This window comes from Daphnia pulex, chromosome 1 (assembly GCF_021134715.1).
Source record: "Daphnia pulex isolate KAP4 chromosome 1, ASM2113471v1".
Classification (NCBI taxonomy): Eukaryota; Metazoa; Arthropoda; class Branchiopoda; order Diplostraca; family Daphniidae; genus Daphnia; species Daphnia pulex.
This window is the reverse complement of record NC_060017.1, coordinates 4,854,812-4,867,867: the sequence shown is the minus strand read 5'-3', so window position 1 is coordinate 4,867,867 and position 13,056 is coordinate 4,854,812. Positions and strand designations below refer to the sequence as shown.

Sequence of the window (13,056 nt, the reverse complement as noted above, 5' to 3'; positions counted from 1 at the left end):
TTGATCTCCGATAAGTTAAATGTCAGCGGTGGTCCTGCTAGACATATGTCGTTATCGCATGTGGATCGAAAATTTCAGATAAGATTTCAAAATCGACTACAGTGCGTTAAAGCCATTAGGCATTTAAACGTATTGGAATAAGCGCAACCAACTTTGCCATGAAGCATTCCCCGTCCTTTCTCTTCGCTTCAATCACTTTAGGCAAGCATTATTCTTCGAATTTTTGTTTTGGAATTGTATAGCACCGTTTGTATGTGTAACACGCTGTTAACAAAATCACTTTGCATTAATTGTATAGCGGCATTTTTCCAAGCTGGAAATGTGGCAGGTGCGACCTGGATGCTGCCTTTTCTTACCAAGGTATAGATTATGCCTGATTGAGTGGAACGAGTTATTAGTATGAGCGCTTTTCCTAATTTATTTTATCTGTAGGGCTTGGTTGGTTACGGCGGTTTCCGAGCTACCGGAGACATTAAAATAGGACCTGACCCAAATTTTCAATGTCCGGAAGGAACTTCCGTCGCTCCTCATCCGGAAAAGTGTGGACTCTATTACACCTGCTATTTCGCATCTCCCGTGACTCTCTGGCGATGCTATTCAAATTACCTATTCGACGTGACTTACAGTAGCTGCAATTATCCGGAATCGACAGACTGCGGAAACAGACAACGCTCCGGTCCAAGTATTAGTTCATGTCATATTAGCTAACATTTGTTTTCATCCTCTGGCTATATTTGTACTGTTTTTTTTTTTTTTTTTTATTATTATTTTGCCAAATTTGTTACTTATTAGCTATAACGACGACAAGGACGAAGACTGCAACTGAATCACCTCCATCAACGTCTCCAGTGTTTAATTGCCCTAGTGAAGGAGGATTTTTCCCTGTTAGTCCGGAAGAATGTTATCAGCACTACTACACTTGTGCTGGAGGAGTTGCTTACGTTATGGTATAATAAACCACGATGATCTTTCTAAGTTAATACTACAGCCTATTCCGTAGACGATGAAATAAAGCACATAATAATTCCGATTCCATTTTGACAGCTTTGCCCTACTGATGGTTTATTCGATCCTGTCACACTGACATGCAAACCAGCAAATGAGGTCTCCTGCAAGGATCCGGGTAAGTTTTGAAATCAGCAGTTTTTTTAGTTGTTCACGGATTTTGTCGTATGAAATTCTCAAGTAGACGTGCTCATATCCATTACGTAGGCTACCTTAGAGCTAACAACCTTTCCTGTTTCCTCTTTCAGCTCAACCTTATTCAGCCTCTTCTTCCAAAATATTTGAAATATAGCAGTCGTTTGAAAACGAAGCAATTATTTAGTTATGTTGCAAATCTAAATATACAGCTAAACATTTGTTTTATGTACCAGCGTTTACGTGCACAGCGGACGGATTCTACCCAATCGAAGGGGAATGTACAGGTAAGTGTAACGAGTTTATAAAATATTCTGAAATGTGAGATAATGAATTAAATTTTTATTGCCCTGAAAAACATCAGGTGTGTACTTCGTGTGTGCCTCCGGTGTCGCTTACGAATCGGTAAGACCTTACGAGTATTTCAAATAATTCAATATCTTTGGTCGCAGTGCAAGTTACATTTCGTTTTGAATGAAAGGTGTGTCCTAACAATGGAATCTTCGATCCGGATCGTGGCATCTGCGCATCCCCCGATACGGTCCCTTGTGCCCAAGGTACAATAAAGACATCAGTGGCATTATTCAGTCAACTATTTACTTATCGTTTTCGTTTATGTACAGGACCCACAACTCGCACTTCGACAACAACGTCTTCAACAACAACACCTACGACGACAACTACTTCAACAACAACACCTTCGACAACTACGTCTTCAACAACAACACCTTCAACGACAACTACTTCAACAACACCTTCTACAACATCTTCAACAACCACCTCTACAACGACAACTCCAACAACTACGACAACTCCAACAACCACGACAACTCCAACGACTACTTCAACAACAACGACACCCACAACGACGACTGAATCCGGTGAATTTAATTGCCCTGTTAAAGACGGCAAATACCCAGATCCGACCAATTGTCACGCGTATTACGTTTGTATTTCCGGTGTAGCATTCCCTTCGGTAAGTTATTCAATTTTAAATGTAACATAAAAATGGTGAGTCCATTTTAATTTCGTTGTATTTATTTATTTCTTATTCACAGAATTGTCCTGAAAACGGATGCTTCGATGCTCCGTCACAGAAGTGCTCAACAGACTGTTCAAACTGCATCGATTTCTTTTCCGGTTTTTTCTAATGAAAACGAACGAACGTCGTCCAGCCCACCGTTTCAAATTGTTTGAATTGTTTGCGCATAAAACAAATTAGACCGCAAGGCAGATATTGCCAAAATAAATAAACACTATTATACTAAATGCATTGAAAATATGTGTGTATGGTGTCAAACACTCTTATGGTGGTTTCAATTCAGCTTATTGTTTCAAGGTGTTGACATAGTATACTTTCTCGATATATGTTGATACGAACCACACGAACCCAGTATTGCACAGCATCAGTCTCCCGAGAGTAAAAGGATCTTTGATGTGCAAACAGCTAGTGGCGTACAATATCAAGATACTAATGACCTCGATAACAGTCAAGAAAACTTCCCCCGCTCGGAATTTCCAGGCACGCCCCCATCACTGAATTTCCAGGTCTAAGGCAGGGGGGATATGGAATTTGTTTATAAATCGATGGCCGACCTGTTGTTTTTAAAATTGATCGACTGACTGATTGCTGCGAGAAAATGAGTTTTTCCAAGGTAGCAGTGATTGCTATGACTGTCAGCTGTTTGCTGCTGGGTAGTACTAATAATGTTTGCGCTCATCTCGAATTATTTTTCACTAGCGCAAATTTTCCCTTTTTGAATTAATGTTAATGTCATATTATATAACTAGCTTACTCACTCATCCGCCGATTCATCGTTTTGTTCAGGCCTAGTTTCATTTCAAGCAACACATACTACAAAACAATATGTAACTCTCGACGTAGCATCCTGTGTTGGTTTTTGTTTTAATAAATCATCTTGCGTCACAGTAATATCTTCTCAAGTTGGAATGGTATGTTAGGTTTCACAATCGATAGTATTGCGACTTGCGAGTGCATCTGTTACAGTTATTTGCTACATAACAGCTGGGTTGTTTGTTTTTCACGCAAACGTTCAGACAAAGACTGCTGGCCCGGGGATCCAAACGAATAGCAGCTAGGCGAGAACTAAATTGAATTGGCGCCCGTATTTGCTGCACTGAACATTGTGTGAGTGTCAACATATTTTTGTTTTTAACTTTAATTTTTATCAGAAATAAGGGTTTGCCTTATATTTCATATGTTGACGTTTGCAACAGCGGAAATTTCTCGACCTTACTATATTGAAAACAAACAAACAAACATTAACTGTTCTCTATAGCCCCATATTTTTTCCCGTAAGGTATTTTTTTTTTTTTTTTTTTTTTTTATTTTAACTGGGCTCAACTCCTAAACGAGTACCGCCCGAATGTATTGACCGAGTATAAAACACTATTTACAGTATCAATACAATAAAATTTATACAGAACAAACACATGGTAAAATGGGGAAATTGGGCCTATTAGCCACTACTACTTCCCGTAAGGTATTAACTCAAGATAAACACTTTGACATGTATGTACTGACGTTGATATCTGTATTGCATTGTATAGTGAGCGGGAAATACAGAAATGAATCTTTTATGTATGTCATTCTCGTACACGTCAATGTCACCGAAAATGACACTGATGTGTCGTCGACTTGTCGCATAGACTTTGCGTTAGTTCTCGATTCACGTTGATCGTCTTTGGTCTTCACCGCGATATCCACAAGTGCGTTTTCAGATAAAATTCAAATCTTGTCTATACATGAGACCTCGCGTTGGTTATTGAAAGTGAGAATATAGTTTTGGATCGCGGTAATGGATTTACGTCATAACAACCATACGTCATACACTATACGCAACTCAGCCAATATGAGACAATCAGTGGGAAGCATTAATATTTCAAACGGACCGACTTTCAAAAGATTAAATATTTTAGCTCAAATCACGTACGTACACTTCTGTAGTCATCAGCAATTCTAATGTAATGTTAGAATACTGTCATTCTATCATAATATGCATTTGCGTATGCCTATACGTATAGGGAAAGAAGAAGCATCATTATTGGCACATTTCTAAGTGCTCTTTATCAACATTTTGAATAATAGCATAGCCCAATTATACTGATATCGAGCCACTACTTAAACAAATAAGATGCATTGGCTCGGTAAATTGATGATAACTAGTGTCAAGATTTCCTGTATAAATTGTCGACTATTCCGGTCTGTCCCCGTTTAACAGTTTGGTGTACTACAGAATAACGGATCGCTCGCTTCATCTGAATTATTGGAAGATTACTGGCCGACGCAGCAGATGGCAAAACACTTTCTCACATCCCTCTTGTTAGCAATCAGCATCTTTCAAGGTATAATTAAATTTCTTGACTTTTGTATTTTATTGTCTTCCAATTCATTATGGCACATTTGATATTTTTTTTCAAGTGGGACTAAGCGCTGCGGTGAATAAGATTTCTGAACAGAAATGGGGAAGGAAAATTACGTTTAATGGAGTAAGTGCTGCACGTGAAATAAGCCACAGAAATTCCGGCCGATTCAATTTGTAACAATTTCGTCGACTGTTTTTTTAATTAAAAAACAAATTCTTTTTATTTAATTTTGACAGCAAACCAGGGCGTTTACTTGTCCTGAAGCTGACGGCTCTTATGCAACACCGAACCAGTGTATTGCCCAGTATTATGAATGCGTGAACGGAATACCTTGTCCTGAGGTACGACATTTACCTTTCGAGCTTTCTTGTTTTTGGTTTCTTTTAACCCACTGATGTATTTCCTTTGCCTTATTTCAAGACGTGTCCACCAGGCTACTTGTTCGACCCAATAACGTTAGTGTGCACGCTTGCCGCTCAAACGACTTGCAGTAAATTTGTACTTTATTGGCACCTTTCGACCTTGATTATCTAAATGTTCGTCATTCTTACATAATTAAATTTTGTGGTGGAAATTCTCGCATTAGATCAACACATCGATTGTCCTTCAGACGGACTGTATCCATATCCTGGTAAGCCTCTAATAACTGCTTGCAATATTTTGGATTTAAATCAAGCATTTAATTCGCTTGTTCTTGTATATGCGACGGTATTAATATAGGTGCCTGTTCCAGTTTGTACTTTGTTTGCAGCAATGGAGATTCTTATTTGACGGTATGCAATTGTTAGACTTTCGTGTTCGTAACCTCCGACAATTTGTACATATATTTGTTTTTAATTTTTGCTAGTATTGTACGGAAAACTATGTCTTCGATCCTACACTTCTAAGATGCGTTCTGCAAGAAGATGCTACGTGTACATGTAAGTGAATATGGAAATATATATTTTTGTAAATATTATATTCACCGTTTCATTAATTACGGTATATTTTTGGTTTTTCTTGCGATAGCTACTACTTCAACAACCAGGACTACTGTACCTTCTCCAACTACACCTCCTATGCCAACAACAAAGCCCATAACGACAACTGAACCCACCACCACAACAACTGAGGCTACGACCACAACTCAATCCACAACAACGACGACTGCGCCTACAACAACAACTGAGGCCACAACAACCACAACTGCCCCCACAACAACGACAACTGAGGCCACAACGACGACAACTGCGCCCACAACAACAACTGAGTCTACAACGACGACAACTCTTCCCACAACTGAGGCCACAACTACAACAACTCTTCCCACAACAACCACAACTGCACCCACAACAACGACGACTGAGGCCACAACAACAACTCTTCCCACAACTGAGGCCACAACGACGACAACTGAGGCCACAACAACAACTGAGGCCACAACGACAACTCTTCCCACAACGACAACTCTTCCCACAACTACCACATCTGAGGCCCCAACAACGATAACTGAGTCCACAACGACGACAATGGTTCCAACAACTACCACAACCGAGCCCCCAAAAATGACAACAAAAACAACCGAACCACCAAGAGAAGAGTCTACGACAACAACAGCAGCTCCCATTACTACGACACTGACTCCTGCGAATACTCCGCCGATAACAACAACAACGAACACAACGCCGATCAAACCGGCGGAACCATTCGTTTGCCCCCAGTCGGACGGATTGTTTCCCGTTCCAGGCGTGGCATGCAGCAATCAATTTTGGATGTGCTCAAATTTTTATGCATATCTTATGGTGAGCCTTTTTTATGTTATCAATGCAACTATTTATTTTAAAATTTGTAGTATGGAACCTAAATAATTCTTTATTATTCTGTTTTAAAGGACTGTCCTGTGCCTATCTTTTATAACCCGGCAATCCAAGGTAAGTAAATTCAGTTAATTTTTTTCCCGCTACATTATTATTCGCGTTGAAATTAATATTTTTATTGTGTATTAGTGTGCGATTGGAAAGAAAACATTGCGGGTTGCAATTAAACGATGCGGAGATAGGCTTAAATTTCCGGAATAACTAGTTCATGGAATAATACCAGGAAATCATTGCAGGGACATAGTTGGCAGATTGTCTTTTAATTTTGTTTGTTTGATCTTAAAATAATATTTTGGTAATAGACTGAATAAAGAATCAATACAATCAATTTTGAATAGTATTACAATTCTATCTATATTATATTTGCCCTAAATAGTTATTGTCCACGCAAAATAGTAAATTATTTTTGACAGCCTTTGTGTTGCAGCAAAAGAATTCATCGGAAAATTATTGCGCCAGATTATTCTTAGTACCTCCTTTCGTAAGGTAACAACTTAAGATAAAAATTTGTAAAACAAAACTAAAAACTTCTAACCTTCACAATCTATTGAGTTTCTTGTTTCGATTTCTGATCTACTGACCAACACTCTGGACTTTGTTACATGTATATTTTTTTAAATTATTATTCCGGAACCGCCCTTCGTCGCCAGCTCCAGTCAATTTTCGTGACCGTCTTATCAGTGAACTAAACTGACTCGATTGACTAATACCGTCTGGCTAAAACTACACGAATCAGTCACTCTTACATTTTTCTTAATTTCCTCATCATGACGAAAAGGCTTTCACATGAAATTTGTTTCGATTAAATAGCAGCGCTATAAAGTGTGCAAATTACAATTATTTTAACTCGAATGTTTGCAAATTATATTTTGTTGTGTATGGTCAGCAAAAAATTTAAAAAAAAAGGAAATATTGCAACACGCAAAGCCTGACGTGTTTTATTGCTTTTATTGACTCAATCCGGAGCTTAACAATTTTATTCCGCTAAAGCCTTTAAGATTCTGAATCCATTTGATACGGCGATGACGCGCAGAATTCTTCCTCCGCATCGACGACGAAACGACTAATGTCAACACTTGAAATTTCAAAATACAACCGCTGGCAAACACAACTTTTACCACCCTCTAATATATCCCGTTTAATCAGTTTTATTGCACAAAGAAATGACCGAGGAATAAAGCCCATGTAAATAGACATACAACATTGTTTTCGATAAGACCGGATGTAGTTGGATATAAGAGAAGTTACCATAGTCGGAGTTTCAATTAGTGTCATTGTAGTAGCTGAGCGCTTTATACAAGTTATACGCTCTCATTAAACAACCCAAAAATGAACAAATTGTCGTCCATTCTTTTCGCCTTTGCTGCCCTCCAATGTAAGTTGTAACCAACGGTTGTACAGCTCGAAATAAAAATATCTAATGTCGTTTCGTTTTATTGCACAACAGGTTCGTCCCTTGTCAACGCTGACATCAATTTAGGTGTCAGTGATTTCCAGTGTCCACCAGGCCACAGTATTTATCCTCATCCTCAACAATGTGAGCTCTACTACACCTGCTACAACACAGAGCCAACTTATTTGTGGCAGTGCAGATCCAACTTGTTATTTGACCTCGTCTACGACGGATGCAATTGGCCAGAACAGACCTACTGCGGAAATCGTACTCGCCCGGACCAAAGTATGGGTAACTCGCCTCCTGTTTGTTCTTATTCAATATTCTTGATGGCTTATTATTTTCCCCATTCGTTCTCAGAAACAACCACGAATATTCAGTCATCTGTACCCACGGTAGCCACACCTAATAGCCCTAAGCCAATCACATGCCCCGATGATGGATTTTATCCAGCCTATACCGATAGCTGCAATCCAGTTTTCTACACTTGCCTTGATGGCTATCCTTTTTCTACTGTGAGTCACGCTAATTATGGGCATACATTTCTGAATGATTTTTGAATTTTTTCTTTTAGAACTGCCCCTCTTACGGTGTTTTCGAACCGGTGGCTAAGAAATGCGTTTCGCCGTACAATTCTGCATGTCAAACCGGTACAGACCTATTTGCTATTAATCTGATTTAACCTTTATATTCAAACATAGAAAAAAATTATTCCGAATTGCGCACTATAGATGTGATTATGAATATAAGAGAAACGATAAGCGATTGAAACTCTTTTACTCAATTTTTGTGATTACTGTTCTACAAATTTTCTCATATTATTATTTTTAGCAACACCAACATCTGGGACTAACCCGACAGTCAAATCAACAACCCAGGGTGTTACAGTCACATCGTGGTCAACCACCTCACCTGCGACTCCCCCTAAAACGACAATGGCCCAGACGACAACGGCCCAAACGACTCCACCCAAAACGACAACGACTACTGGCGGCCAATTCGTGTGTCCGGGAAGCGGCAACTATCCAGATCCTTCTTCGTGTTCACATTACTACACTTGTGACAATGGAAACGCCTACCATTTCGTAAGTTCCATTTTTGTAATCCTATCCTGCCCGTCATTATAGGCTCGGCGCTATCATTAAATTGACTCATTTTATCATATAGGCTTGTCCGTCTGGTCTGGTTTTCAATTCGGTAACTGGCGTTTGCGACTGGCCTAGCAGTGTTCCCGGTTGCAGTGGCAAATAAGGACGATGCTCTTTATAAATCAATAATTTGATGCTCATCCAGCAGATTTGTCCTCCTTCCAGAAGTATATATGATTCAATCTGTCTATATGCCTGCATTGATTTTACAGTGATACATTTAAAGTTTAATATGTGATTTCCATCCTTTTTTTTTAAGTTGATTGGTGTGTATCTCTTAGTGCGCATATAACTTTATATAATTTCCTATGAATTGAAAAATACAAGAAAGAAATTGATGTTTAAATTTCAGTGACCTTGATATCGGTACAATTCATATTTGTACAGTTCGAAATGCTGCTGGTATTTCTAATCGTTTCAACAAACAATCCTATAGTCAGGTCTAAATTAAACCCTTGGGAATTTCCCTTCCATGATGTTTTAAGATACACCCGGATTTTGTTGTCCAACATTTTGAAATCGAAATTAAATATTTGTTCATCGATTCCAAAAGTTCATGTTATTTGAAAATGAAATCGTGATGACCGCGCTGTTTGTTTGTTGTTTTTTTTTCACGCAGAGACCAGCAGCGTGACAAACAATTTTGTATTTACAGTTCCCTACTTGCCTCTTGCATTTGTATCAGGCATACTTTTTTTGTATAACTTTCCTCAAATGAAGCGTGACTCACGACCTTTGATTTGATTAACAAGCGTGATACGAATGTTACCGGTTGTTACTATACGAGACGAGAACTGCAGCAAAACATGCTGATGGGATTAAAGAAAAGCTGCTGTTGTCAAGGATGTCGATGCCGCCCAGTCATGTCCACGCGTGAGGTAGTAACTACATGGGACGATCGGATCGGATTGCGCCTCTCTCACGATGAATAAACATGCATTAGGATGATGACTTGGCCGACATCAAAAATGTTTTTTACTCTATTTGTTATTTCCATTGATAAGGGGGGGATCAGACTTGTCAGGGTGAGATAATACAATTTTATGCCGACGGCCAGTGACAGCTTTGAGACGATAAGGACAGCTCGCAATATATATGACCTTCCGTCGTTAACTCAATCCGAGTAACAGTCGCCCATCAAGAAATCAATTCTTCAGAATGCTGAAATCACTCTTCGCTCTGGCGCTTCTGCAATGTAAGTAGTTTACTGTTTTCAATGGGAAAAACATTCAATTCTAAAATTTGACCATTTCCCCGCTGCGCGTATGCTTTTTATTCAGGTTGCCTTTTGGAAATTAGTGGCTTTTCATTAGCCAGGAATCAGGTATACGTGGGCTTGATGCTATGTTGATCAAGATGTTTTCATTAATTCGTGCAATGGCTTTTATAGGAACGTTTCACTTGTCCGGCAGCCGACGGGTTCTACGGCATCGATGGTCAATGCACAGCGAATTACTACGCCTGTGTCGGTGGGGTAGCATACCCACAGGTAACACATTAATTCCAGAATAATTTTTTTAATTTTCTGATGATTCTAATTTGTTAATATTGAAAATAATGTTCCATTTAGACATGCCCAGGAACTAACAATGTTTTCGATCCGCTTATCTCGAAATGCGTTTCTTACGACGTTGCCTCGTGTCGCAGTTAGTATTTCGATCATCCATCTGTTATATAAGTCACATAGTAATGAAACCACTTATTAATGTCAAGACAATTCAACGTAATCGTTTCAGATACAGTCACGACGACTACCGTTGCTCCCACGACGACCAGGGCTACTACTTTCACTGCTTCAACTACTACTACTAAGGGTCCGACCAACACCGTTATAACAACGACCCCTGCAGGTCCTACTTTTACTTGCCCAACCAACGAGGGGTTCTTCCCCATCCCTGGTGCATGTGGGCCCGATTATTATGTGTGCGTCTCTGGCTCACCTTACGTATCTGTAAGTTTTTAATTTCTCAATTATAATTACTCAACCTCAATGGTCTATACCTCAGTCTAATATAAATTCATTAATTACTCGATCGAACGATCTATAATTGTAGACTAACATTTTTCTTATTAAATTAGACGTGTCCCGGCGAAAGCATTTTCGATCCAGTTACTTTGATATGCACATCTGTGGAGCAAGCTTCATGCAGTAAGATTTATTTATTTGCGCCTTCTATTGCGTCTTTATACTAATTAATTTTTTGTATTGATTTACAGAGCCAGAATTCAAATGCCCAAGTCCCGATGGCTTTTTCCCAGTGCCAGGTATATAGCAAGTCGCCAATGGATCACATGCATTTTCTTTTTGAATTTTGTCCAACCAATTAGCAACTAATATTCACATTTTTATGTCAAAGGAACGTGCGGCAATAGCTACTACTCATGCGTCGGAGGTACAGCTTACCTACAGGTAATAAGGACACATCAATTCTAGAAGAAAAATATATAGGGCTGGTTTTTAGTAACGATTCTTGATTATTCGCAGAACTGTCCTGGAACTTCTGTCTTCGATCCGGCCACCAACAACTGCGTTGCGGAAGAAAACGCTTCATGCCGAAGTAAATACAATTACTAGAAATAATCATTTAACTTTAGACAAGAAAGTTAATAACGGTTGACTCCTTTCTTTAACTGAATAAAACAGCCACAACAAAAGCAACGACGCCAACTACCACACCGACCACAACAACACCGACGACGACGACAACAAGGACAACAACAACAACGCCAACGACGACAACTCCAACAACAACAACAACACGCACAACCACCACCACTACGACTCCAACAACCACCAAACCACCTTTTGTGTGCCCCGGAACTGGGCACTACCCGTATCCAGGAAGCTGTACTTTGTATTACGTCTGTTCGGGCAGCAATTACATTGTAGCAGTAAGTTATTGTCACACATATTGCACACGAACATGCACCAGCTATTTGAACCAAATTTGACTCACGTACTTCAATTATCTTTTTTTGTGACACGCAGAGTTGCCCGGCTGGCCAAGTGTTTAATCCTTCAACTGAATACTGCGAGGATCCTATTAACGTACCCGGTTGTTATTTCGACCCCGTCCAGTTTTTCCAGGTATGCTATCGATTTTAAATTGAATCAAGACTCAAATTTACCCAATCAATTTTTTTGGTTTCATAACCTCACAGGATTTGCAATACGTCGGGGTGACTGGTGGGCCTTCGCTGTAGAAGACCAACATTTCCAGAGTGGTTGGTGCCTACCTAACGTCATAAAGATTTTCGTGTGCACAATTAAATCAAAGCTGCTTATACATCAGTCCGCATTCCCCCAATAATCTTATATTATTGTCAACGTCAAATAATCAAGTTATAATTTGTTGCAACTGCTGTTACTTATATATGACTGTGTCATTTTACGTCCATGAAAATATTGAATATGAAACTGCTATATACTATATTGCTGTAATAAAACCTTTTCAAGGATTATTATACACGCATCTTCGTATTTCCCAAGGCCTCTCGAGTATGCAAAAGAGCTTAGTTTTATAACGATGACAGTGTAGTTCTTCTATTTATTCAGTGGCGCAATATCTATAAATATTATTATGCAATCTAAATCAACAATAAAGGTCATTCTTGCTGCGATTAACTGGCGGGAGATATGAAGAAAAAAGGAATACACAGTGCAGCAAAGGGGCGACCGCCGTATTTCACACAGACACGACGTATGTACAAAAAGATTTAAACTGGATTATCTCTATGTTGTCCGGATGAAACTTGAGCACAGCATAGCTGTTGCAAGGTTAAATGATTTTTCACAATATCAAAAGGTTTAGACAACCAGTATACGATAATGCACGTACGCCACGGCATTTTAAAATAAATAAATTCAACTAGGTTTTGAAGTAGGCTAATAGTCAAAACGATAAAGTATTCAAATTCTTTTCCCAACTGATGCTGGGATCATGGTAAAATAATCGGCAACATTTTGAAATAAGTAGCACTGACATGACGTTGGCTCAGTTCCGCCCACTTACATAAGCTTAACCAAAAGCGTTATCATACAAAATGCACTTGAGAAATAATTCTGTCCCACACAATTCATTTATTATGCATGAGCGTGTGTATAAGAGACGATAAACCTGTTTGATAAGAC

At 39.1% G+C, this 13,056-nt stretch overlaps 4 protein-coding genes across 7 annotated transcripts; all 4 read left to right on the top strand.

Annotated features, from left to right (window-relative positions):
• Positions 1 to 111: 111 nt before the first annotated feature.
• Positions 112 to 2,392, top strand: LOC124198846 (integumentary mucin C.1-like). 2 transcript variants are annotated; one of them, XM_046594907.1, is made up of 10 exons: positions 112 to 201; positions 299 to 360; positions 433 to 682; positions 793 to 947; positions 1,045 to 1,123; positions 1,377 to 1,427; positions 1,505 to 1,545; positions 1,622 to 1,697; positions 1,764 to 2,116; positions 2,199 to 2,392. In XM_046594907.1, exons 1-10 carry the CDS (start codon positions 159 to 161, stop codon positions 2,289 to 2,291), a joined length of 1,203 nt encoding a protein of 400 aa, XP_046450863.1. In that variant the 5' UTR covers positions 112 to 158; the 3' UTR covers positions 2,292 to 2,392. The 2 variants fall into 2 exon arrangements, with proteins under 2 accessions (XP_046450863.1, XP_046450855.1); XM_046594899.1 differs by lacking the exon at positions 112 to 201 and having other exon boundaries at positions 219 to 360.
• Positions 2,393 to 4,328: 1,936 nt separating this feature from the next.
• On the top strand, positions 4,329 to 6,720 carry LOC124198831 (cell wall protein DAN4-like). Of its 2 annotated transcripts, XM_046594887.1 has the most exons (11): positions 4,332 to 4,506; positions 4,583 to 4,650; positions 4,764 to 4,868; positions 4,948 to 5,017; positions 5,114 to 5,158; positions 5,248 to 5,300; positions 5,375 to 5,447; positions 5,536 to 5,807; positions 5,931 to 6,308; positions 6,398 to 6,437; positions 6,513 to 6,720. In XM_046594887.1, the coding sequence occupies exons 1-11, from the start codon at positions 4,455 to 4,457 to the stop codon at positions 6,548 to 6,550; spliced, it is 1,194 nt and encodes a 397-aa protein (XP_046450843.1). In that variant the 5' UTR covers positions 4,332 to 4,454; the 3' UTR covers positions 6,551 to 6,720. The 2 variants fall into 2 exon arrangements, with proteins under 2 accessions (XP_046450835.1, XP_046450843.1); XM_046594879.1 differs by having other exon boundaries at positions 4,329 to 4,506; positions 5,536 to 6,308.
• An 881-nt stretch (positions 6,721 to 7,601) lies between these two features.
• LOC124198883 (chitin-binding domain protein cbd-1-like) lies at positions 7,602 to 9,262 on the top strand. Of its 2 annotated transcripts, none has more exons than XM_046594956.1 (6): positions 7,602 to 7,758; positions 7,831 to 8,061; positions 8,137 to 8,291; positions 8,351 to 8,426; positions 8,608 to 8,861; positions 8,944 to 9,262. In XM_046594956.1, exons 1-6 carry the CDS (start codon positions 7,713 to 7,715, stop codon positions 9,025 to 9,027), a joined length of 846 nt encoding a protein of 281 aa, XP_046450912.1. In that variant the 5' UTR covers positions 7,602 to 7,712; the 3' UTR covers positions 9,028 to 9,262. The 2 variants fall into 2 exon arrangements, with proteins under 2 accessions (XP_046450912.1, XP_046450909.1); XM_046594953.1 differs by having other exon boundaries at positions 7,831 to 8,067.
• A 705-nt stretch (positions 9,263 to 9,967) lies between these two features.
• LOC124198859 (integumentary mucin C.1-like) lies at positions 9,968 to 12,413 on the top strand. Its single transcript, XM_046594919.1, has 12 exons — positions 9,968 to 10,119; positions 10,205 to 10,248; positions 10,315 to 10,413; positions 10,495 to 10,570; positions 10,661 to 10,875; positions 11,004 to 11,073; positions 11,142 to 11,189; positions 11,282 to 11,334; positions 11,410 to 11,482; positions 11,569 to 11,816; positions 11,914 to 12,012; positions 12,087 to 12,413. Exons 1-12 carry the CDS (start codon positions 10,083 to 10,085, stop codon positions 12,126 to 12,128), a joined length of 1,104 nt encoding a protein of 367 aa, XP_046450875.1. The 5' UTR covers positions 9,968 to 10,082; the 3' UTR covers positions 12,129 to 12,413.
• Positions 12,414 to 13,056: the final 643 nt, after the last annotated feature.

Bases quoted from the DNA above. Each gene is read 5' to 3' on its own strand.
- LOC124198846 (XM_046594899.1), top strand. From the start codon at position 253: ATGTGTAACACGCTGTTAACAAAATCACTTTGCATTAATTGTATAGCG. The intron at 683-792 runs GTATTAGTTCAT...GTTACTTATTAG, and splicing joins CAGACAACGCTCCGGTCCAA to CTATAACGACGACAAGGACG. The intron at 1,546-1,621 runs GTAAGACCTTAC...TTTGAATGAAAG, and splicing joins CCGGTGTCGCTTACGAATCG to GTGTGTCCTAACAATGGAAT.
- LOC124198883 (XM_046594953.1), top strand. From the start codon at position 7,713: ATGAACAAATTGTCGTCCATTCTTTTCGCCTTTGCTGCCCTCCAAT. The intron at 7,759-7,830 runs GTAAGTTGTAAC...ATTGCACAACAG, and splicing joins CGCCTTTGCTGCCCTCCAAT to GTTCGTCCCTTGTCAACGCT. The intron at 8,862-8,943 runs GTAAGTTCCATT...TTTATCATATAG, and splicing joins ATGGAAACGCCTACCATTTC to GCTTGTCCGTCTGGTCTGGT.
- LOC124198831 (XM_046594879.1), top strand. From the start codon at position 4,455: ATGGCAAAACACTTTCTCACATCCCTCTTGTTAGCAATCAGCATCTTT. The intron at 5,301-5,374 runs GTATGCAATTGT...AATTTTTGCTAG, and splicing joins ATGGAGATTCTTATTTGACG to TATTGTACGGAAAACTATGT. The intron at 5,448-5,535 runs GTAAGTGAATAT...TTCTTGCGATAG, and splicing joins AGAAGATGCTACGTGTACAT to CTACTACTTCAACAACCAGG.
- LOC124198859 (XM_046594919.1), top strand. From the start codon at position 10,083: ATGCTGAAATCACTCTTCGCTCTGGCGCTTCTGCAAT. The intron at 10,571-10,660 runs GTTAGTATTTCG...TAATCGTTTCAG, and splicing joins CGACGTTGCCTCGTGTCGCA to ATACAGTCACGACGACTACC. The intron at 11,483-11,568 runs GTAAATACAATT...TGAATAAAACAG, and splicing joins AGAAAACGCTTCATGCCGAA to CCACAACAAAAGCAACGACG.